General features: G+C 39.4%; 1 protein-coding gene across 1 annotated transcript; it reads left to right on the top strand.

Annotated features, from left to right (window-relative positions):
• The first annotated feature begins 16,166 nt into the window (after positions 1 to 16,166).
• On the top strand, positions 16,167 to 17,301 carry LOC124166823. Its single transcript, XM_046544519.1, has 2 exons — positions 16,167 to 16,620; positions 16,819 to 17,301. The coding sequence occupies exons 1-2, from the start codon at positions 16,330 to 16,332 to the stop codon at positions 17,008 to 17,010; spliced, it is 483 nt and encodes a 160-aa protein (XP_046400475.1). The 5' UTR covers positions 16,167 to 16,329; the 3' UTR covers positions 17,011 to 17,301.
• Positions 17,302 to 24,919: the final 7,618 nt, after the last annotated feature.

Genomic DNA, 24,919 nt, shown 5'->3' with positions numbered 1-24,919 from the left:
AGGTTATCGATTTAGTACGAATGAGATTACGTATATTATATTGTGTGAATGAGCGCATTAATTTAGTATCAATGGAAGTGCGTTATTTTGTGTGATTGAAGACGTGTTATTTAGTGTAATAGACGGTATATTATTTGGTGTGAATTCGGTTATTAATTTAGCATGAATGAGATTACGTACCTTATATTATGTGAATTTGAGTATTAATTTAGTACGAATGAGAGTGTGTCATTTTGTGCGAATGAGGACATGTTGTTTAGTGTAAATATTGGTATGCGGTTTAGTGTGAATGATATTAAAAGCTAATAGGTTATTAAATAAGTTTGAATGGAAGCGTGTTATTTAGCATGAATGAGTGAATGTTATTTAGTGTTACTATTGGTTAAACTACGGTTTAGTGTGAATGAGAGTATGTAATTTAGCATAAATGAGTGTCTTAAGTAGTGTTAATAAGGGTATTGATTTGGTTTGAATGAGTGTGTTATTTAATGCGAATGCTGATTCATTTAGTATGAATTTTGGTATGTGGTTAGTGTGAATGAATGAATGTGATTTAGTGTGGACGTTGGTTTGTAATTTTGTCTGAATGAAAGTATACTATTTAGTGTAAATGAGAATATACAATTAGTGTGACTATGGTTTATGATTTAGTGTGATTGATACTTTGTTTTTAGTTGGAATGAGGGTATTAGCTTAGCTTGAATGTCAGTGTGATATTGAGTATGATTTAGGGTACGTTACATGGTGGGAATATTTTGTTTTGCCTTTTTTTGCATTTTTTACAGCAGATGTACTGCTTGATTCTATCGTAGACTTTTGGTAGTGTAGAGTAGTGCATGTCCCCCTCAAATCCAACTGCGTGCTCAACGTGGAGAGGGGGTGTAACAGCGGACAGTCATGTTTAACAGAGGTTGTGAAGTTGATCTTTACAAAACTGCCCCATTTTATTAACCGTCTTACTTGCTAATATTTTTCACAATATCAACGGACTACTTTGAGCGAATTCTAACGCTTAAATTATTTCAAAGTTTAAAACTGGCGAATTAGTTTCAACGCATGACTTTCCGCTGGCTAATGCAGTTGGTGATTTAAGTGTATTTATCGTAGTGTATACGAAATTATTTCTAAATGTCAGAGTTCTAATTGCCTCGGTTTTAATCTCAAGTGATTTGTATTTTTAATTCATAGAATTGCGAGTCTTGTTGTAAAAACCATCTGTATTAAGTAATTAGTCTATTTTGTTTGCAATAAATTATATTTTTATTACAACCTACTACTTGATTTTACCAGTTATATGGATTGATTAACCAATTCTATACATGATACCCATCTTAGCCCATGTGCTATTGTGAGAAATTTAAATTTAAAACTGTTATTTATAGTATTTATGACTTATAGAAATATTGCATTTTCATTTCATATTTAAGGGTGCATGTTACCATTTCAACAAATGTAATTATTCAACCATAATTTACTGACCAACTTATACACTTAATTTATGTTCTACTACGATAAATAAATAATGTAAAAATGCGTATTTCTTTTATCTGTCCCTTTCAAAACAAATTTTTTATGTTTATTTCAATGTAAGAGTTTGCCTAATCATTATTAATAAAATTCAAATGGTCAATTTTACTAACTGCGAATGGAATTTCCATTTTTAAATTCAAATATGGACCTCACTAATTTCCATTTAATCTTCAGGTACACCCACATGTAATCCTTAATTTATTTTGAGTTCATTTTCTACTATGAGAAATAAATAATAAAATACCTTTTTGTAATATTTGCCTTCAAAAACACTGTATTTCAGTTTTGAAATTCAAATATTGTTTCATTCGATGTATTTAACTCTGTGTATTCAGTTGATATTTTACTGTGAGAAGTAAAACCTTGAAATTGCTTCTTATTACATGGACCTGATAAAACCATTATTTTTTAAAAATCTTCTTTAATATTTTCAATTAAGAAAAATTTCACAACCTAGCCACTAAATATCTACTTAGTCATTCCACTTTTGTGGAAAAAAACCTAAAATTACTGATTTATATCGGTTAGTTGAGGGTATATTTTTTTAGTGTTGCTATGTAATTTAGTGTGAATGATGTGAGCATGTTGAATAGTGCAAATGAGGGCATCTGATATAATGTGTATACTAACATTTATTTAATGTTGATGATAGCTTGTATTTAATATTTGTGAAATAGGGTGTGATTTGTGTCAATTGGATTATGATGTTTAATGTGAATAAGGGTATATTTATATAGTATGATGAGTATTTTCTTTAGCGTGAATGAAAGCATATAAATTAGTGTGGATAGGATGTGTTGTTTAGTATGTACATAAGTATGTTATTTAATATGAATGAGAGATAGGTGTTCTGAGAATGAGTGTATGAAATTTGGAGTGATAGGAATATGCTGTTTATTGATAATATGGGTATATTAGTAATAGCGATATGTATATATTGCTTATTGTAATTGATTGTATGTAGGGAAGTGTCCTGAGGCAGTTTGCAAATTTATTTACTAGCGTAACATCCATTTTAGGATTTTAGCGCAATGAAATAATGGGGAAAGAAAAACATTCGACCCATAAATACTTTAAAACATAGGCTTATAAACGATTATTGCATTTTTTCCCAAGGGCACTAATGTGCACCTCTCTCATGGAAGCAGACTGAAATATGCTTCCAGGGGATGGGGTTGGTGTGGTGGCTAGAGTGTTGGCTTCCCACCCCGTGGGCTCGGGTTCAAATCCCGGCGGTGGCAGAGAATTGTCAGAGAATGATCCCTGCTTGAATGTTGCGTGGAGGACATTTCAAGCGCAACACTCCGTCCGTCGGATGGGATGTTAAGCCGTGGTCCCCTTGGTGCCTTTCGTTAAGAGCAGGCTAATGCCGACGCCGGGTTTCTCTCCACCGTTCCTTACCTGTGGAGGGTCGGATAGTACGGCCGGTGGTCTCCTCAGCTGACTTGTCGGCTTTAGGAGAAAAATGTCGAGGGGATGGGGGTGATGAATTTTGGGGGGGGTTTGAAACTCTCGTGCCTGCCCCCTAACCTTTTCAAGGTCTTAAACGGCTGGGTAATTACCACGTTTCTTGGTGAATTATTATTAAAGTATTCTACCGATTAAGGTAGGTTTCCATGGAGTACTAAAGAGGTGATCTGGGAGCCCCCCTTTCCTTCCAGCACTGCCTTCTTTAATTCACTGTAAGGCCTACTCTCTTTCAATCTATCTAAAAATCCTATTCTTTTCCTTCCCCTCCCTCGTTTCCCCAACATTCTACCCTCCAACACCATTTTCAACATCCCCTCACCGCTAAGCACTAACTCCATCCAAACCTTCTGTCTCCTGCGTATCTCATCTAAAAGCTTTCTCTCCTCGCCAACCATATCCAGCACTTCGTCGTTCCTTTTCCTCTCCGTCCATTTCACCCTCTCCATTCTTCTCCATACCCACATCTCGAACGCCTCCAATCTTCTCTCGTCTTCTTTCCTCAGAGTCCACGTTTCCGCACCGTAGAGAGCTACACTCCAAACCAAACTCTTCACTAACCTTTTCTTTAAACTCTTACACAACGATCCTCTCAGAAGCTCCTTCCTGCTCATGAACGCCTCCTTCGCTAATGCTATTCTCTTCCTGATGTCCTTACTACTGTATCCGTTTTCCTCTAACGTACTGCCTAAATAGTTGAATTGCTCAACCTGCTCAAGTTTTTCACCACCCACCTTTATCTTGAGTCTCACATTCCTCGCTCGTGATGCTTTACAAAACCGCATTACCTTAGTTTTCTTGTGATTAATCCTCATCCCAAACTCCTCGCAATGTTCGTATAACGCATCCACTAGGGCCTGAAGCCCCCTTGCTGACTGACTGATCAACGCCTGGTCATCCGCGAATCTCACTGATTTGAACATCATTCCTCCCACTTTTATCCCAGCTTCTAACTCATCCCACGCTTCCCTTACCATCTCTTCAGCATACACGTTAAAGAGCAGCGGCGATAGAGGACAGCCTTGCCTCACACCTCGGCCAATGCTTGCCCACCCAGATTCTCCGTCCGCTATCCTCACTTGCGCAGTCTGGGCCATATACAGATTACAAATCAGTCGTCTATCCCTCCAGTCTACACCTATTCTCTTGAGAATATCCATTAACTTTACCCAGTTCACCCTATCAAACGCTTTTTCAAAATCCACGAAACACACATATACGTCCTGCTCATATTCTAGGTTCCTCTCCACGAGGGACCTCATTATTGCTATTGCATCACGAGTTGACTTCCCTTTTCTGAAACCAAACTGATCTTCGCCCAAATACTCGTTTGCCCTCGTCTCCATTCGTCTGTTCAATATCCTCAGCACTACTTTAGCCGCATGGGATATTAGGCTGATAGTCCTATAATCTCCGCATTCCACAGCTTTCTTCTTTTTCGGAAGCGGAATTAAAACCGTCTTCACGAAATCCTCCGGCCAACATCCGTCCTCATAGATCCTGCGCACTAGTTCGAAAAACCTTTTCTTACCTTCCTTCCCTAGATTCTTCAGAAGCTCACACGGGATGTTGTCCACGCCTACTGCTTTCCTAGCCTTCATATCACGGAGTGATCTCTCTATTTCTGAATCTAATATCTCCGGCCCAAGATTATCCTCCTCCACTGCACTTTCCTCCTCTAGAGTCAATCTCTCTGGTCTGTTCGTTCCGTCATACAGGTCCTCCACGTATTCCTTCCACCTACCCTGTACCTCTTCTCGCTCGGTTAGCATCCTCCCATCTTTAGCCTTAATTTTAGACATGGCTTGTCCTCTTTTGCCGCCCGATAGCGACTTAACTTTGGCGTACAACGCGCCTACTTCTCCATCCTTCTGGAACTTTTCCATTTCCTCGCACTGTCTTTTCCACCAAGCCTCCCTTGCCCTCTTAGTTTCACGTCGTAATCGATTATTCAATTCCCTATACATTCTTTTGCCCTGTTCTGTGTCCACGTTCTTCCACTTTTCCTCTCCTCCATTTCATTTACCATTGCCTCCGTTATCCACGGCTTCTTTATCCTTCTACTGTCAACGTAACCAATTGACTTCTCCGCCGCTTTGACTATTCCCGTTTTTATATTATCCCATCTTTCCTCTACCGTCTTGGTACTTTCAATCTCCCGTATACTAATGTCCACTAGCTCCTGATATTCTCTCCTCATACTCCCCTTCAGGGCTTCTACGTTCCATTTCTTCGCCTTCCTAACTTTCATAAGTCTTTTGAATCTTACGTTGCATTTCATGCGCACTAGATTGTGGTCCGAATCCGCATCCGCTGCAGGGAAGCTGCGCGAGTTTTTCACACTGTTCCTAAACCTCTGTCTTACCATAATGTAGTCTATTTGATATCTCCCCGCATCCCCTGGACTTTTCCACGTGTACCTTCGCCCTTTATGATGATTGAACCACGTGTTTGTGATGAATAATTTGTTTCTCCTACAAAATTCTGCTGCTTTCTCTCCCCTGTCGTTCCGTATTCCTAGACCAAAATCTCCTATTTCGTTTCCATCCCTCCCTTCCCCGACTGAGGCGTTCCAGTGCCCCATCACTACCAGATTTTTCTTACCCGGTGTGTCTCTAATTATTTCCTCGAGCTGTTCATACACCTCGTCTACTTCTTCCTCCCTATGATTGCTAGTGGGCATGTAAACCTGGACCACCACAAGGTTGGTGGGCCGTGCCTCAATTTCTACCACCAGAATCCTATCGCTTACCTGGTCTATACCTACCACACGCTTACCCATCTTCCCGTTTTATACTAAAGCTACCCCTCGCTGGCTTTCTTCCCCTCCACTATATATAACCCTATACCCATCACTCCAATAGTCCCCCCCATCCCTCCACCTCACCTCGCATAATCCTAAGATATCTATCCTCCCTTTATCCATTTCCCTTTTGATATTTTCTAACTTTCCCGCCCTCATCATAGTCCTCACATTCCACGTCCCCACATTTATAGCAGACTTCTTCTTCTCCATCTTCTTGGTCTTCTTTTCTTCTTTCTTCATTGCTGCTGCCACTGATGTTGATGATGATAAGTCTCTGCAAGGATTTCGCATGTTGGCGCCCCCGAGGACCTTGCCGACCTCGTTGCCGTGCCCGACACCCGCCCTTTGCGGACGGGTCCCGGGCGATGAGATTCCGAGGCTCATTTGGTTGTACTCCATGTGTTCAGGGAAGAGATAGTTGGTAGGGTTTCCCACTTCCATTCCAACAGTGTTTTTTACGTGACACCATCACGCGGACTACCTTTCGTCTGGCTCCTACCCTTCGACCTATCTGGCATGGGTGGCCCTACCGGGAATAATTTAGAATTAATCCCGCCAGTGCAGCTCTAGGGGTCATAGGAGCGCGCAAGCCTTTCCACCGCGACAAGGTTGTAGCCCAAGGGAAAGGTCTTGGTGAATATGAATTTTTAGAAATTCTTTAGAAATTGTAGCTCATGCCTCATTCAAACAGTCTGCCACCTCCTGCAAAATACTAATTTATACCAATATGCTTCAGGGGTGCTTGGGTGGTATGCGGGTTTCCTGTAAAGATATATTTTGTGAATTCGCCCTCTGGGAAACAAAACTTAAAATCAGCTAAATATATATTGCTTGAATAATGCTGAATATTTATATTTATCGTTGGTCATTGACATAAATGATGGAATGTATCTGTATCGAAGCATGGTTGATGACATCCGCATATGTATTGCGGGCAATCGCCAAAATACAAAAAAATCGGGGGGAAAAGGCTTAACCCGCAAGATCCTGTTCGTTATGGTCACACGGTGATACAGGCCGAGTATTTCATTAGCTTCTTAATTACAACGGTGAATAATATCGGGCTAAATTACTCGTTGTATGTACTAATGGTTGATTAATGGAAGAATTGTTGCTGTTGAGATAAAGAGCAACACATGGTGATCTAAGCGGCAGCGGTTGAGGAGCTCAAAGCGAAATGTTTGGGTGGTGCAGTCTTCGGTGTTCCCCCCCCCCCTCACATAAACTCCTCGAAAAATGGAGGGTCGGATAGCTCGGCCGGTGGTCTCCTCAGCTGACTTGTCGGCGTTAGGAGAAAAATGTCGAGGGGATGGGGGTGATGAATTTTGGGGGGGGTTTGAAACTCCCAAAGCCCCCTAACCTTTTCAAGGTCTTAAACGGCTGGGTAATTACCACGTTTCTTGGTGAATATGAATTTTAAAAATTTCTTTAGAAATTGTGGCTCATGCCTCATTCAAATCAAACAGTTTCCCGAGGTTTCAAAATCAAATGATGTCTGAATTATTGGAATTTTAAGTTAAATAACTCAGCCATCCTACAATAAGAATACCAGTCCTCCGTCTTCAGTGTAAACACTTTAAAAGCAGAAAACACGCCCTGTGTATGGAACACAATTTATGGACATCAGGGGAGGGGCCTTGTGTGCCCTTAAGGTAAGTTACAAAAAATATAAGATAAAAACCTTCTCTCGGAAAAATATCAACATTCACGATGGTCGGTGCAGCGGTTTCGTAATCGCTCGGTCTAGGGCACATGTACGAATTTCATATTTCATATATACTTATACAAATAATAATAACTTATTAATTTGCACAATCGAAAATAATATGCAAAAAAATTGTTATTTGCAGAACATGGAATTCAATACTTTTTTATTCTTTAAATAATTTTCCCGCAAGTTTTATCATATAATATATTCCATTTTAAGATGAATTTCCAATATACTTTTTCCGAACACATATACGAACTTGCTATTTTATACATGATTTTTTGGGTTTTCGAGGTTATTTACGCGTCCCTGATATTAGTGATCACGGGTGGTTGACGCACTCTTGCTTAAGAATAAATAGTTTCATAGCATGATTATTTTCCTTTTTTAATATCCAATTTAATGAGAATTGAAATTTTAACAGAATATACAGCGCATAAACCGCCTCTACGGTCGGAAATAGCCTAACAGACCCATAACTGATATTTTGATACTTGAGTTTTGCTATTTCAATCTTTTTCACGTCCTGAAAATGCGAAAATGTACTTTATAGTCCTATTTTACTAGTGCTTATTTTTACTTATTTACTAGTGCTAGTACTTATTTCATAGTCCCAAACAAGCTAGATTCACCCAACCTCTTAACCTGAGCCATTAAGTGGTGGTAATCAGTTTTTCCCTATCACGATACGTTACTAGGATCCTACGCCGAGCAGGCATTAGTGATGGCGACCATCGACGAAAAGAAATCGAAAGAAATAAAACAAATAGATGTATGGAGCACATAGTTAGAGCTCTTCATTAACAAATAAAACATATGGAAAGACTAAAACAGAAATACCTTAACTATAATAGTTTACGTGATAGAACATCAAAGAAAATTTATACATTTTAGGAATACAAAATATAGAAATCCATTTGTAAAATTGTATTGCACTCGTTATTTTTATCTGAATTTCTATCAAGTTCACCGTTCACTCTGACCGATCTTGGGTTTCCCGGACCCCTCACAACACACGTTACCCCTCCCCCTCCCCCCACCGCCCCCCCGTCAGCCCAGGAAAAATGACAAATGAAATTTATAGGAGCCACTATTAAACCAACGCTCCTTTAAGACCCCTTTCAGTAGACAATGATGCCATCAGATATTAGACTAGATTTAAGTTCTGAAACGACTATATTAGAAAAATTTCAATCGGATTTTATGGGGGGTACCCTCGGAGGGTGAGTGACCCTGAGTAGACCCCCCTAGTGGTGAAGTCAGGAATGCCGCTCGGATAGGGGTGTCCAAAACTAGGGGGGATGGGGCGGGGTAAAATGTTTGAAAAACAGGACACCAAGAACATAAGAGGATTTCAAACTAATTTGAACACATTTCGCAATCGAAAAAACTACATTAAAAATCTATTTTTTAACTACATCATTTTTAAATATTTTGATCGCTTTTGTGATTAAACAAACTGATAGTATGATTTAGCACTATTCCGGCAAATGGAATAAAAAACTATTATATAAAAAATAAGAACCATTCCCGGGTTTCTGGGCTGAAGAAAAAAAAATCTAAGAGCGCCGACGTTATGAGTTCCGTCTCGTCACCCGTTCTCGAGGCCACAAAAATGGCTCTATCAATGTTATGTTATATCAATATAATGTAATATCATAACATGTAATTAATGTAGCCTTGAGAATGGGTGACGAGATGGAAACCGAAACGTCGCGCAGTGGGCTAGAATCGAAAAAAGCTGGCCAAAACCTCAAAAACGATTTTTTTTGAGCTAGGAAGTTGAAACTTCGCATACTTCGCTAGAAATAATAATGCTTGTTAATAAAAGAGTCCGTTTCCCAACTTTAAGCACACGATTTAAGTCCATTCTCCGTAGTAGTATATGGAATGCACTAAAAGAAAGAAGCCTTGCAGTGCACCTCTAACAGTGCCCAGCGATTGCATAATAAGAGTCATTCGTAGTAATATTTATTAATTTTACTTTTGGTGATTATTTTCTATCACTATTACCTCTATTGTCCAGGTATAAAAGTGAATGAGACCATATTGCATCCACACAGTAGCCGCGTCGCCGTACTCTCCGCCGACGCGGGCCAGAACCGGAGTCGACCGCACGCTCGAAAAAACGATTTAAAATTCGGGGTTGCAAGTTGGTGCAAGGTTATACTTTAGATCCACAATGCAGAAGCTTCATAGGACAACGTTTTATCAGTCACTTTGCGGAAGTTCGTGGCAATTTTTACTTTTTCTCAACGTTTATGTAAAAAATGGGCTGAAAACAGGCTCCGCCATATTGTTATATATCTATGGTTATTAGATTAAACAAAATCTTTAAAAACCTTCAAATGGAAGAAAAAAGTGTTATATAAGATGTTATAACAGTTTCGTACATAAAACTAATCATTAAAACCACTGCGAGAGGATAAAATTGGCAATTTTCAGAAAAATCGAGGTTGGTCATTTTTCGCTAAATTTGTTCAACTTTGACCCCACGTATATTGTTAACGTGAAAATACAGGAAAGAAATAATCTGGAAAGTGATACACAATTTCATTGAGAATATGTATGCGAAGTTTCAACTTCCTAGCTCAAAAAATTCGTTTTTGAGGTTTTGGCCAGCTTTTTTCGATTCTAGCCCCCTAGGGGGATTCTAGCCGGCCCCTGTGCGTCGGCGCTATTAGAATATCTTGCCGGCCTAGGTGGCGGTGGGGTTAAGTCCTCGCCTGCCAGTCCGTAGGTCGCGGGTTCGAATCCCGCCTGGGTAGGTGATCCCTAACCAGGGCAGGGATGTTTGTGTTGTAAGTTGTTGATGTTGAAAAACCCGTTATAAAGGCCGCAAAGTGCTGTTTACGGGGAATTGGGAAATAAATAAATAAATATATATCTTATCCGCACAAACACCTGAGAAAATTTTATTCAAAGTAATTGTGTGTTTACATTATGGGGAGGAGTCCGGACCCCCTTACCCCCCGCAAGACCACGGACCTCGCTACGCCACTGCCCTCTCCCCCGTAAGCCAAATTCTCTGGCTACACCTGTACCAATGGGCTGACCGGGACAGAAATAAGAATTGCGGCTTGTATTAAAGCTAAAAGAATATATTTCGTACCAAGGTATTTAAATGTTGGGGAACGAATTAATGACAGGCAAGGGAATGAACCAGTCTTCTAGTGTCACTAAATCAAACTGAATTTTAACACTCATTAGCATTATTCGCTGTGATATTGCGGCGATTATTTTATATGCATGCTATGTTCGCTATCGCTAATCGAAAAGCTTCAGCGTTAATTGTGAGACAATATACTTCGGCGGAACGACCAACTTGCGAGAGTAAGTAAATTGACGTACTTCGCGTAGATTTATTATCTAGCATGAGCTTCAAAATTGATGTGGTATTAAACATTGCACATATCCCGCATACATTTCCTTTTAATGATGCTGTTATAAAAATATTGCGGGAGGTGGGAATTTTGTTCAAATTTCCCTCCCACTGGTACAATAGAAAATACCGAAACTCGATTTCCAAACTGCGGCGAAAGTGGCGCCGCTCCATTTGTTGCAATACTTTTGAATCCGACTGTACTTACATACAGTCACTAATAAAAAATTTTACGGCAAAGTTTGTGGCACCACTTCTGCCCCTTAAAGAAATTGAGTTTCCCTTACTAATTTTGCTTTCATTGTCTACGCGCCGCAAATATTTCGTTTGCGCGAGAAGATGTAGACATTCAGAATGAGAATTTACTAGCAAATGTATAATTGTGTTTCCATTTATGTTGGATGTCATGATTATTTCGTATGCACTTGCCGCGTACTTCATCCGGTTTTCATTGTTGGTATGCATTTTTCAAGTATGTCGGTTTTTCCAAGTAATATCTCGCTCTGAGTGCCTATATCTTCACGCGGAAACGAAATATTTGCGGTGCTCAGCCAATGACAAAAAAAGTAGTAAGGGAAACTCAACTTACAAGAGGAGCACAAGCGACGCCACAAACTTTGTCCGAAATCTTTTGAAAGTGAAAGTACAGTGTACATTCACATTGCATTACCCGTCAATTTGAGTTTAATCATTATATTGCGGGGCACTCAAATCACATCACCCTGGTTTACTGAGAGTGTTTCCGTCGTTAATTTAACCTCTGTCACAGCCCTCCGCTTTTCTCGCAAAAATCCTTCCGTCTTAAGTCCATAGGTTAAGATAATATTTTTTTCGATCTCTCTTCAGCAATTTTTATTTGCCAGAAAGGAGTTCTATGTAATAATTGTCAATATTTTTCTCAAAGCGCAATTCTATTCCGGCCTGTGCCGAAGCAAGTATTATCATGAAACCCCATTCTAATCGAATTGAACAGAAATAAAGTTATTCGGGGAATGGATTGATTTTCTGGCTCTCCGGACCACTGAGCTACATCCTTTTGGACATCCATCCATACAGGGTATGCAAAGAGCGACTCATGTGTGTCATTAGAAGTGATGAGACTGACTGAGGAGTTTACTTACTGAGGAGTTCGCTCACTTACAAGTAGACCTTATTCAAGAGAAGAGATAAAAGAAAATCTAATTATTAGACCTTATATCACAATTTATAAAATTCGCGATGATAGAAGAAAAAGATAGATCAAAACAGGCTAAACATTTGCCCCATTCCCACAAATGCGATCTCGTATATTGAAATTAAAAAAACGCAAAGGTTTCCGCCCGCTTTCCACAAGTTAATGACGTCTCAATAATTTTCGTCCATTTATTCGATCAGGCACAACCTTCCTTTGAGGGAATTAATCGCTCACAACACTGTAGACAAGGACCACGAGAGGACCACGAACAAGGACGTTGACTATCCGAGAAGCGGAGACTTGCTAGGCATAAGTTGATTGCGTCATCAACTTATCATCCAAGGGGCTAAGCCTATTGACTTTTCTGCCTATCGCAAGACCTCGAGACGTAGGGATCGAATAGTAAATGTGAAAAATACATGTTTCAAAAATGCGTGCATTTAATGTTAATACATTAATCTGTGATTTATTTTGTTGGTTTCGTTAGAAAAATTGCGAATTAAGACTGGCTGAGACTAGAACCTAAATAGAACGAACGTAGTCTAAAATCGAACAACGAAATGTGTAAATGGGAACTTAATTATTTGAAGAGGAACACACAATCCAATCCTGCCAATGGGGACTCATATGCAGACTTGACAAAGATTCCACTTGATCCAACATATCCATGCCATTGAACCACCTGATTGAAGACGCTTTTCTTGGCCCGTGGACTATACGAAAGTTGATACTGAATCTTATTCATGGCTATGATCTTAATTTAACTCTCGACTTTAATTTCAGGTCCATATTTGGAGGTCGCTTAAATGCTCTTAATGCTATTAAAGAATTATTTCCTTTCGCGTCACATTTAAAAACATCAAACATCACAAATAAAAACATAAAAAATTTATGTGAACCTAAAATAATATGACGATATCCTGTAAAAGCATCGAGGATGATTTAACAAATAGAGTGAGGAAGAACCTAAAAAAGTTTATTCGCATTCTCTCCATCTTTCTAGCCTCATCCAGTATATCTCGGTAAGAGACGTGTAATCTAATCCTGTAATTGTCAGGGCATTCAGGATCAAGATGAATGCACAACCAGACTTCAGGGACAAAAGTCATAGTAAGGATTTTCACAAAAATCCAGCAAGGCGTATATTTACATAGTGCTCTGTAATAAGGCTCAATAGGACTATAAGAGAAATGTTAAGACAACAGGTCTTTGCAAACGGGAATAAAAATAAGAGGGAATAAGTAACGGATTGCTATCTCTATCCGTCCTGCACAATTTCTCTCTCTTATTTTATCGTTTCTACCGAAATAAGTTACATAATCACGTTCTAAGAATATAGTTATGAGTGCCTCAAAGCTGGACACATTGGTATAGCTAATAGTTATTGGTCACCAGCGCCTTTGGCGCACAGGGCACTGAGCAGAAGTCAGCCGTGATCAGTTGATTCACCGGGCAGTGCGTTGTAAGACAGAGTATGTACGTCTTAAGTGTCAATAAATTTAACTTCATTGAAAGTCTGATGTTGATTTAAAAGGTGATTAAATTAAATCACAACAAATATGTACACTGTGTAGATCTGAAAGACATACGCTCTTAATTGCTCAAGACAAAATCTTCATGACACCCCAGAGTCCCTAATGGTTCCCTAACTAATATCCCAGCATATTGTGAGGAATTATGTGGCTCTGCTTTGCACTAAAAATTACGTTCACGCATAAAATCAAGCTGCGCCGGAGAGAAAACTTATTCTTTGAAAGTAAGTAAAGCAGCGTCAATTTGGCACTTCATGGTGCCGCCCAGACTAGATGACAATAAAATGCACCTGTAGCACTTTAATTCTTTTTTAGACTAAAGAGCATCTTCAAATTCTCAAAACGCGTACACTACAAAAAGAAATTATATAGAATGTAATTGCCACTTCAAGTGAAAATCGCCAACACATGAATTTTTTTTAAAGAATCAACCGACTCTCGCCCTACAAAAATTGAAATTACCTTTGTCGTGATTCATTGCCGCGGCGTTTCAAACAAGCTCGCTGAAATCGAGCATATCCTTCAGGACGTGGTCATGCGCAAACGTGGTCATGGCAACAGAGAGGATATAAGCGAAGACATCTGTTTTTAATAGATCAAGACAAAATTAAAACCCAGCATGCCTCCTATGAGTCTCTAACGCCTAGACAAATATCCCAGCAGATTTTGTAGAATTACGTGGCTCTACGTTATACTAAATTACGTTCACCGAAAAAAATCACGCTCAGCGAGAGAGAAAACGTATACTTTGAAAGTAAGTCAAGCAGCGTCAGTTCGGCGCCAAACCGTGCCGCCCAGACTGGATAATGTACGTTCCCCTTTTTTAATAATATCGACGTAACGTTTCAAAATTTCCTGTCTTTGTCCATTTCTTGTCCTTTAGAAAATAACGTCTATAATATTATCTCTAATAACGGTGCGCCAACTCCATGGGGACGCGGTCTGGTATTCTCCGGAGCTGGACATTAATTAATTATTAATATATAGAATGTACCTAATGTTTGATATCCCATGTCATTGAATAGTGATGATTCTCAAAACGCACACGATACCATTTCACTACTAACGCCGGAAATATTCGGCGGTACCTACTTTTCGTGACCCGGAATACGATCATATCCGTCGGAGATTTTCCTCCACAGTCGAACGAAAATATCCGACTCCTTGCTCTTCCCCTTTTAATGACGGTCACGGGTGCGCGAAGTCTTAGTTTCGGGTCATCATTGTCTGAAGGAAAGATACCAATGGACAGGAAATTTGCAAACGTTGCGTCAATATTAAAAACGAGAAACACACATTATCCACCGAACTTCCGAACGATATGATTAGAATCGAATGTAGGAAAGATTCTAGAGGATATCGCTATTAGTAGTATCTTTAGTCTCCTCGCCAGTCGAAAATTCCTACATGGCTGTCTTCATGTCTTCCGGAATTATACATTATAAAAAAAAACGCGCGAACATTCTGACTATTTGGAAAGGAAGGATATTTAAGAGCCCCAGATAAGAATGTGGATAGGGAGTAGGCCGCCAGCAAATTAATATTGATCTCAGATAGAGGTACGACTGTAGGGAGAGGCAACCAACAACTGCGATCAACACTATTTCAACTAGTACGATTTTCATCCAGTTTTTGTCCTATTTCCGCTGTCATTACACACCATAAGCTTCCATCTACGAAAGGCCTCGGAATAAGAACTACTTCACCTTTGTAATGAAGAAATTCAGATTATCCTGATGAAATTCGTATGAAAAATAGAACAAATGGCCTTTGCTGTGCCATAATTAGCCGCTCCTGAGTAAAGATACACGAACCAGCAATTTTCAAACAATAAGTCATTGCCTTGAGTATCATATCTTTGTTAAAATTAGAGGGAACAGATTACGAAGCATTGTTGGAGCACACTTTTCCCCACAGGAACCACGATAACTCAGGAACGATATATGTAATTTTGGCCGGAAACTTGAGTAAAAATGATTAATTTTTCAATGAATCATAAGTAATTTTCGTTAATTATGCAGCTCTATGTTACGTTTAACATTGCTAAATATTTATCTCGAGCAGAAAGTGTAGAAAATGACAAATTTGCAATTTAACCCAAATCGAGAGCACTTGCGAAGTAAATTAAGTGTTATTTAAAATTCACATTTCCACAGCCTTCAGTAATTAATTTTAATAACCGTAACTCCTGGAAGAAGAATAAATTATGATACCCTATCTTCAAAGAACAAAATTTGTTTTCTTATCAAAAGACACAGAACGTCAATAAAATCTACTCACATTGTGATACATCGCTGGTAAAAGTCATGCCCTAACAAATATTTTCGTTATCAGCTCGCTTAATTGCAATAACCGCTTTATCATCGCATATTCAGAGATAGGAACGAAAAATAAAATGGGCAGAAAAATTAAAATTGTTTCATATTTTACCTTTTTCACCATTTTCCCTGTGCAATTCCATTACGTTGCTATGTCTTTGTTTATAAACAAGCGTCACCACCCACTTTCACTATAAATAGCCGGCAAAGGAGTGGAAAATGCATTCCTGTCTGTGAACCTGACGACGACAGAGGTCAGCACCGTCGAATATCAATTATTTTATCCGTAAAATGTTTTCCACAATCAAATGGTTGTTCAATAAATATATGTTGCCAATTTACAGCCTGATCAATAAGCTTCAGAAAGAAACATTTGAAAAGAGACGGCAAATCGTCAAATAAAATTGACAAAATGAGAGTCTCCGTGTCGCAGCAACAACATCTACCGACCAAAATAAACAACAACAGCCAAGCGAAGATCATCCTCCCGCTGGAGATCGACGACTCCCTCGCGCCGATCGGACAAATCATTCGAAATGTGCACACGGCGACGAGATCCGTGATTCGCATTCTACGGCGGACATCAAACCCGGTCACGAAAAAGTCGGCGAAGTGCAAGAGTCGCTCGGCGAAGTGCACGAAAGTCACGAAGGGAGGCAAGCGGAAGTCAAGTGCAGGAAGACGGAAGCGATCGGGGAAAGAGGTGCGATTCATTACATATTTCAAAGCCATTCCCATCACTATTCCTATCTTTATTAACTAAAGAACATTTCGGATTTATCTTTACTAGTGATATGATGCATCTGAAGATGTAGAATTAACATTAAAATCCTAGAAACCCTAAACACATCGTCAGTTCTTATAACGTTGCTAACAATTTCGATTCCTCCGTCTCCATCAGGCGCTGAAGGCGGTCCCAGATGGCGATGAAGTCGATGAGATGCTGATGGCCAACTTGCCATCTCTGGCGAAGGACGCGGCCATCGCCCCATCAATGGACTCCAGTGCCGCCTTCCCGGACACCATTGACTGGGAAGACATCTTCTCCGTGATCCCCGAACTCAAGGACTACGATCTCCAATTGCAGCTTTAGAATGGCGTGACAAACACTGCACACGCCCTTTTTGTATTCTTTTTGATGTTTTAAACCATTTTTACTTTTTTGCTATGTTTTATCATGATGAAATTGATACGTGTTGGTCATATACCCCAATATTTTTTAAAAAGTTTTTCTCGGATGATGCATGTACTTGTGACAAATTCTATCTCCAGATTTCATCCAATGAAATCTCAATTATATTTTGGAAATGTTTTATGGAATACGACAGTTCTGACTACTGTATATTTTTGGTAATAGAATAAACGCATTTTATTTTTTCACCGATATTGTTTTCATTTTTCATTTTTGCCTTTTACTTATTTTTATCATCCATTTATCAACCTATTTATTTGCCCTTTGAATCCTATACTATGCGAGTTACAAATTTGTAATGGCTACGCCTCACGTACCTTAGAGCTTGACTCGGGGAAATAGGATTTAGCACAGATCTTATTAGAGTATGAATAGATGAATGGGGTGCTAAAAGGGCTGTTGAGTAGGGTCCGTTACGACTTTACATGTGGGTTTCCCCTGATTTTTACGCCAATTTCTTTTTAATTCCCACTCTTTATATCAATACCTATATAATCTAACTGTCGAATGCCTACGGATTTAAAGTGCAATGCAGAAATATGTATACATATTCCTTATACACACACACATATTCATAAATGGTGCCCTTCAATTAGACTCTATAGTGTGGTGGTGTTAGGACGCCAGGCTTTGCAAAAAATAGTAGAATATGATAAATGTATAGTTTTAATTTGACCTCTTAATCTTACCTAGAATTTATTGAAATATTTTACCGGTTGAAGGAGACGCGAATTTCTATGCATCAGTTTTTCATAATATCCATAATATCCCTCATATTTCAATCAAGAAAATAAAAATCGGCACTTCAGTGTTTCAGCGTTGCAATCCCGATATTTGTTCCCCTGATTTCCATTACCGTGACGGTCGCTGCAGATGCTTGTTGGAGAAGATTTGGCGGAGAAATGGAAGAGCCCTAGATTGGAAGTTAGACGGGTAATAATAGTGATCTCAAGCAGAGGTACGACAGTTGGAAACGACAATCGAACCTTTAATTTAACAGTTTTTGAACTCGTACCGCTGTTATCATGTTTGTGTCCGGTAACTGCTTGAATGAAGCATCCAAAGTTTCCATCTATATCGCTGACCCGTAAAGTGGTGGCTCATCTATCTTTATTTGACTCAGAGTCTTGCTTTTTAACCCATCTAAACATGCTTTTAGGGGTCGATTCAATATGATAATAAAATATAATTATGAAAAAATTATTACAATTGATTCAAAAATTCGTATAAAACCACGTTTTCATTCAAACTAATAATAAGAAGATGTTAAAAAAGCTAGACAGTTCTCATAAAACCTATGTTTTTATCCCGGATAATAAAATAAAATAAACTACTTACCCTTGCTCCCTAATTAACAATTTACAGATATAGGACTCCACTCGCGGCTGAACTTAAATCCACCGAGTGCTTCCACCGGATTGCGGATGGTGGATCGTCCCCTAGGTACGGAGGTTAGCTGCGAGATAAAAGAGATAACCTGTCGAATAAGTAGTCGTAGACAAAAAGCGACGGCGCTTTGAGGGGTAGTGGTCTATCCTTGCGTAAGGTAGGTCATTTAAATGGAACCGAAAGCTGTTGAGATACCTTGACTAGGCGATGGAGGCCGCCACCATTAAAGCCTCTCATCACCCGGGGAAGAAGGCAGCAGCTCTTCTTCATATGTGCGAAGGTGGAGACCATATTGGTCGGTACAGCGACACACATTTCATACGGGTGTGGTTTCATTTACTGTAACGGCTGCAGTACTGCGATGTGGAAGGCAAGGGGAAACCACCACATCACCATCCCGAGGAGTCGCAGCTACTCCACTCAATTTATATCATGACATGATGGAAAAACTTTTGGGCTATGTCGCCGCGTCAATTCGTGGGTGGCCCCAACGTTTCCCGACCGTTGCTGGTCGCTTTTTCAAGACATTCTGAAGAGTTGGGAATTTAAAATCTTTTATATAGGTATCTGTGTCAGGTGGTGGGGGGAGGAGAGCGGGAAGTTGGAAGAGTGTACTCTAATGCTGCTTGTTTTTCCTCACTACGGGTTGTGCCAAGTACGGCTAATTTTAATGCCGGTGTCTTTGTTGAAATTATTCTTTTCTTCTTTGGATATTTCAATGGCTTTTCTGATGAGTCTCTGTTTAAAACCTTTAACTTTGACATGGATTTTGGCTTCCTTGAGGTCGATGATGTGGCCAAGCGCCGCGTGTTCGGCTACCGCGGACTTTGTTGATTGCCCCAGTCGAATCGCCCTCGCGTGCTCTTCTACAAGGCATGTTTTGACTGATCTGCCTGTTTCGCCGATGTAGTTCTTCCCGCAGGTCTGGCAAGGAATTTGGTACACCCCTTCCACTTGTAGTGGAGTTCTATCCTTGACGGTGCTTAGGAGATGCTTTATCTGTATGTGAGGCGAGAATATTGTCCTTATCTGCAATTTTCGTAGGATGTTTCCTATTACGTCAGTCGTCCCTTTAATGTATGGCAGGAAGGCTTTCTTCTGGTCGCTGAGGTCGTTCATGGATGAGTTCGCGGCTTCTGCGGCGTTGTTTTTCATTTCGTTCTTTTTGATGACTTTATTAAAAGTGCGAGAGATAACTCTGTCGTCGAATCCATTTCCCCGTAGAATGGCCTCTAGCTTCCATCTCTCTTCGGCAAAGTTGTTCCGGTCACTTATCGTGTAGGAGCGGTGAATCAAAGTGTTTACCACTCCATTTATTTGGGCTGGGTGATGATGAGATAAAGCGTGCAGGTACCGATTTGTCATTTCTGCCTTTATTGTCAACGCGAAATCGCTTCCTTGGCCCTTGGCAGTAAATTCGGAAGGGGGGGAAGTAGGTCAAAGGGGGGCGCACCATGAGTGCGGCCCGCGAGCACACGGCGCAGCAGTTGGGGGGAAGGCGAGCGGTTATAATGGACAAAAAAATATTCGATTCCTCAAAAGAGGATCCTCGGATTTAAAAACAGAGTGAAGGTTTGCCCTGAAAAACTGTAAATCTTCATTTTATCTTAACGAATGGAATTGTTTCGTGTATTTGAGAAAATAAAATTTTTATGCATCTAATGCTGCTGAGGTACCACTGAATGTTAAGTAACCGAGCAAATTTTTATTTTATCACATCGATCATTTACTGCCCATTGCATAATTTTAGAGGTTGAAACCTAGAATCTGAGAAAAATTTAAAATAAGCCACACTCTAGAGTACACACAAGCAAATAATAGTACTTACCTCAACATGTGGCAGTTCATAAGAATCGCACTTAGTGCGCTGGTGGACAGTGGGCGGTACTCTGCTATTTTGCGTTGTTTCTTGATGCTTAAAAATTACGTGATATATGACAAGACCCTATTGGTGTAATTTGGCTTGACTCCCTTCAGCCCTTAATTTCCTCAAGTAATGGATGGACAATTAATTAATGGATAATTTGAAGACAAAAACTATCCAAGCTGAAGGACTGAGGAAATGAGAATCGTAGAATTTCCTATCGCTCAGTGTTACGTTTTGAGCGCAGCCACTTTCCGTATGCCCTTCCATCTCCCTCCTGTTTTTTTAATCACTTGGCCACAGAGGTCAGCCCCTGTGTAGCGGCGCCCAGTCACAGGGACATTAGAGGTCATGCTCTCCTACTCAAGCGGTTACAAGTCGATTAAGTGCTCCGTCTGAGGCAACCTTTACTCAATTCGAACCACTACGTTGTGTCGGAAAAATTACAACCTCCAAAAATGTACCTTGTGGACGAAGTTGGGGGTGGATCTGATAAATGTTCGACTGATGCAAGATATATTGTCATAAGGTCATATGGGAAGAAGGTGATAAGACCTTTATTGGAAAGGACCTTTCTCATATGCCAAGTGTATTCCGCCTTTGTCTTCGAGGAACTGAATCAGCCAAAAACATTGGTGATACCACACTGCTCTTGGAAACAGTGTCGCCCAAAGTGATAAACTGCGATACCCAAAGTACAATGCAACAGGTATTCCCCGATTTACGAAATGGATACCTTGGCCGTATATCGGGTTATTCTTGAGTCGGAAATGATATATGCTGCTATTAAATCATCTACAAGCAAAATGTCTAGCCGAAAACGCAACATTCCGTACTTAAAATATTACAAGAATAATATAATTAATAAATTAAAAGAAAATTGTTTGCCAAGGAAGACATGAAATCAACTGTAACTACCGTACACAGGTAAAAACCCCTGCTTAGAAAAACATTGCTATAGGAACACGCTTCTGAAATGTGCATGCTTTTGTCGCGGCATTTATGAAATAAATTTTGAGGATTTTCCAAAACTAGTTTTTTAAAAATGATTTTTGTCGTGACTTCGGATGCGTCGCAAGTACTTGCATTTCTAACACTAATAATCATGACATGACATCACATCATGACATTGTGACGATAGTGATTCGATGTCCGACCGAGTGACGTCAGGGGGTCGCAAATATTAGTTCGAGGGTGCAAGTACAGGGTAAAGGGGAATATTTCCATGCGTACTCAGAAAGGGGTTCGGGATTTTAAGAATATAAGTTTGATTTCTGGGTTGGATAGTTCCCTCAGATTGGTACGGATAAGAACGACAATCTCACATCAATCTTCATCTCCATTTGGGGTGGTAATTTGAGGAAGATATATGGAATTGTGAACATGGTTTGTTGATTAAAGTAGTTGTAATGGGGATGGCGGTTCATTAATTTCCGCAGAGCCTTGGTGGTGCACAAAAACCACTACGGGAGATAATGTGTATGAGAACTGATACACCTCGATCAGTGGGTTCCAGATAAACAGCAATTATTTTAAAACGTTGTATGTTAAACAGAACAAATAAAAACTTCCATTTGAGATATATCTTAAGAATAACTGCCTTTCCCGCTCCCAACCCTTATCCGACCCTTTTTAGGAACAGATTGAAGCGGAAGGTAAGACACGCGAATACTAAATGTGTCATAAAACATCCATGCACATCTCTCAAAAACTATAAATGGACAATGAAGTAGACGATATAAACAAATAGCCTAGAATTTAGGGGGGGAAAAAACAGAAAATCCTGGGTGGAGATTATCAAGATGACATAGAGTGTGAATCGGATGGGAGATGTAACGACAGCCAAATTAAATCTGCGATACAGAAAGTGAAGAGAATACACGTGGTCTACAGATACCACAAAAAAGATTTTGTTTCTCTAATCTGTACGTTCTTCGTAGTAATTGTATGTTTTTTTTTTTTCTCCGGCTCAAATTTGTTGAAGTTCATTTTGAGCAATTGGAAAGAAAAAATTTTGTACTTTCCCACCAGTATATTTTCACGGTACTTCTAGTTACGACGCAGCGGCGTCATCCTCTTTTCATTTGCTCGTCTACATTTTTCTCAAAATTCATTTTTAGACAGGCCTGTGCCGAAGCAAGGATTTACCCAAAACCCCATGCCATTCTAATTGCACAGAACTAAAGTAATTATTTAGGAAAGAGCCTGGTTTTCGGGGTTTCTGAACCACTGAGCGATATCCTTGGTAGTTTGCAAAGCGCGACTTCTCCGAATTAGTAGGAGTGCGGATATTCAGAGGATTCCGTTTGAATTGAACGAGTAGACGAATCGAAAAACGGGATACAAAAAAGCCTTTAAAAAAATGCGTATATTCAATGTTAAAACTGAAACCTAATTCAATGTTAAATCATGAAATTTATAATTTGCAAAGGAACACTCATTGCAATCCTGTCAATGGGAACCCATGGATATGATAGTCTAGAGAGTGATTCTACTGAATCCAACATGTCAGCATGATTTTCCCAATGAACGCGGCGAAGTGAACCCCTGATTAAAAACGCATGTCTTGGCCTGCGGACTGTAGGTGAGTTATTATTGCGTCTTATTTATGACAATGCTCATCATTAAACTATATATTTTAATTACAGGTCCATATTTAGAGATCGCACAAGAGAACTAAATGCTAAAAAAAATAATTCCCTTTCGCGTCACGTTTAATAACATTTAACATCTTTCGCCCATTTATGGGAGCTTAAAGGAAATATTAGATGATCCTATAAACGCATAGAGGATGATAAAAAACAAATAAAGTAAGGAAGAATCTGAAAAAAAAACATTTGCATTCTCTATATCTGTCTGGTCACATCCTAAATATCTCGGTAAGAGACGAGTAATTGCCACCGAAATCCATGATACAGATGAGTGCACAACCAGACTTCAATGACAGCAGTCATACTTGTATGTAAGAATTAAAACAATCCTGCAAGGTGATTCCTGCAATCTACAGAGTGTCACGTAATAAGGCTCAATAGGCGTAAGATAGTTATGTTAAGACACCAGCCATATGCAAAATAGAAATAATAGAAAAGGAAATGCAATAAGTTGACCTCTCAGTCTCACCAAGCATTTATTGAAGTCCTTTATCGTTTGAAGGAGTGACAAATTCCTATACCTATACTTTCTCCATAATATTGCTCTTGTTTTATTCTGCCTAACAAACTGATTAACTCGGAATGGTTCTTAGATTACGTTCTCTGTTTACCTCTGAAAGATATGTCCTTAATAGCTAAATCAATCAAAGCCTGGCGTACAGCCTCCTAGTCCCTAGTGTCCCCTAGACTAATCTCCCGCTAGATATCGAGGAAGTACTAGTATTACTACTTAGTACCAAAGTATGTTCATGGATAAAGGCGCGCTAAGGCGGAGATAAAAATATTCTTTGAAATGAAGTCAAGCATCGTCAATTCGGCACTAACCTGTGTCGCCCAGACAGTACGGCTACTAAATGTGCCTATAGCACTTTAGATATTTTTAGACTACAGAGAAAGGTCATCTAGTGAGATTAGTAAATAATTACCTAAATGTTGTCTCCGAGGAATTCACCAATGCGAAAATCTTCACATTGAAATAAACTCAGCAACGCTTATGCCCGAAAGTATCGGCATATTAACCTAGTTGATTCCCCTGTTAATAAGTAATCTAGTTGATTCCCCTGTCCTACTAAGAGAAATATTCATGAAAGTTCCTTCTTACTCTACTAGATGCGACACTCTTTTTGACAATAGCCATCACTCACGCAACTACACCAACTTTTCCCCATTACATCAAATAATGCGTGACGGCAATTTATGTCTCAAAGTGGACATATTTTTTGATTCTTTACCATCTATACTGAGGTTCCTGAAAGGATTACCGGATAAGATGTTATCTAATACTTAATTAACTATTAAAATATGTATATTATTGTCAATGTTATGATATTTTATGGCATTTTAGAAAGAATTTTGTACTTTGTAATTGGACCTTGGCCCGTTAATTAATAAAATATGAAAATATGAAATATGAAAATATTCCCAAAACGTGTACAGTTGAGGAAGAAATAATATAGAATGTTATTGCCACTTCCTGTCCACCCAACCCTAATAAGCTTGTAAAAAAACCAATCGACTCTCACCCTACAAAGTATGACACTAACTTTGCCATTATTAATTGCCATAGCGTTTAAAGAGAGCTTTCTGAAATCAAGCGTATTTTTCAGAACGGAGATGTGGGCTTAGGAACAAAGATTGCTTACAAAGGAGATAAGCAGCTACGAAGTTTTTTCCCTCGGGATACAACATTTACAGATGCGATAGGATAGGTTGCGGAGTTTCTCTAGCAGTTAATTCGCATTTACTCAAAACTGCTCACGGAAAAACTGATAATGAAACCGAATTCAATGAATAAATAAATCAACAAGATCTTACTCAACGCTAGCTTGCCCAAGTAATTGGAAAGCCTACGACACAAAATTAAATACTAGACTATTTGACAGTAAGATATCATAAGGAAAAGGTA

The sequence above is a fragment of the Ischnura elegans genome, chromosome 10 (genome assembly GCF_921293095.1).
Source record: "Ischnura elegans chromosome 10, ioIscEleg1.1, whole genome shotgun sequence".
Lineage (NCBI taxonomy): Eukaryota > Metazoa > Arthropoda > Insecta > Odonata > Coenagrionidae > Ischnura > Ischnura elegans.
The sequence above is the reverse complement of the archived record's forward strand: the minus strand, read 5'-3'. Positions and strand labels throughout refer to the sequence as shown.

Bases quoted from the DNA above. Each gene is read 5' to 3' on its own strand.
- LOC124166823 (XM_046544519.1), top strand. From the start codon at position 16,330: ATGAGAGTCTCCGTGTCGCAGCAACAACATCTACCGACCAAAATAAAC. The intron at 16,621-16,818 runs GTGCGATTCATT...CGTCTCCATCAG, and splicing joins GGAAGCGATCGGGGAAAGAG to GCGCTGAAGGCGGTCCCAGA.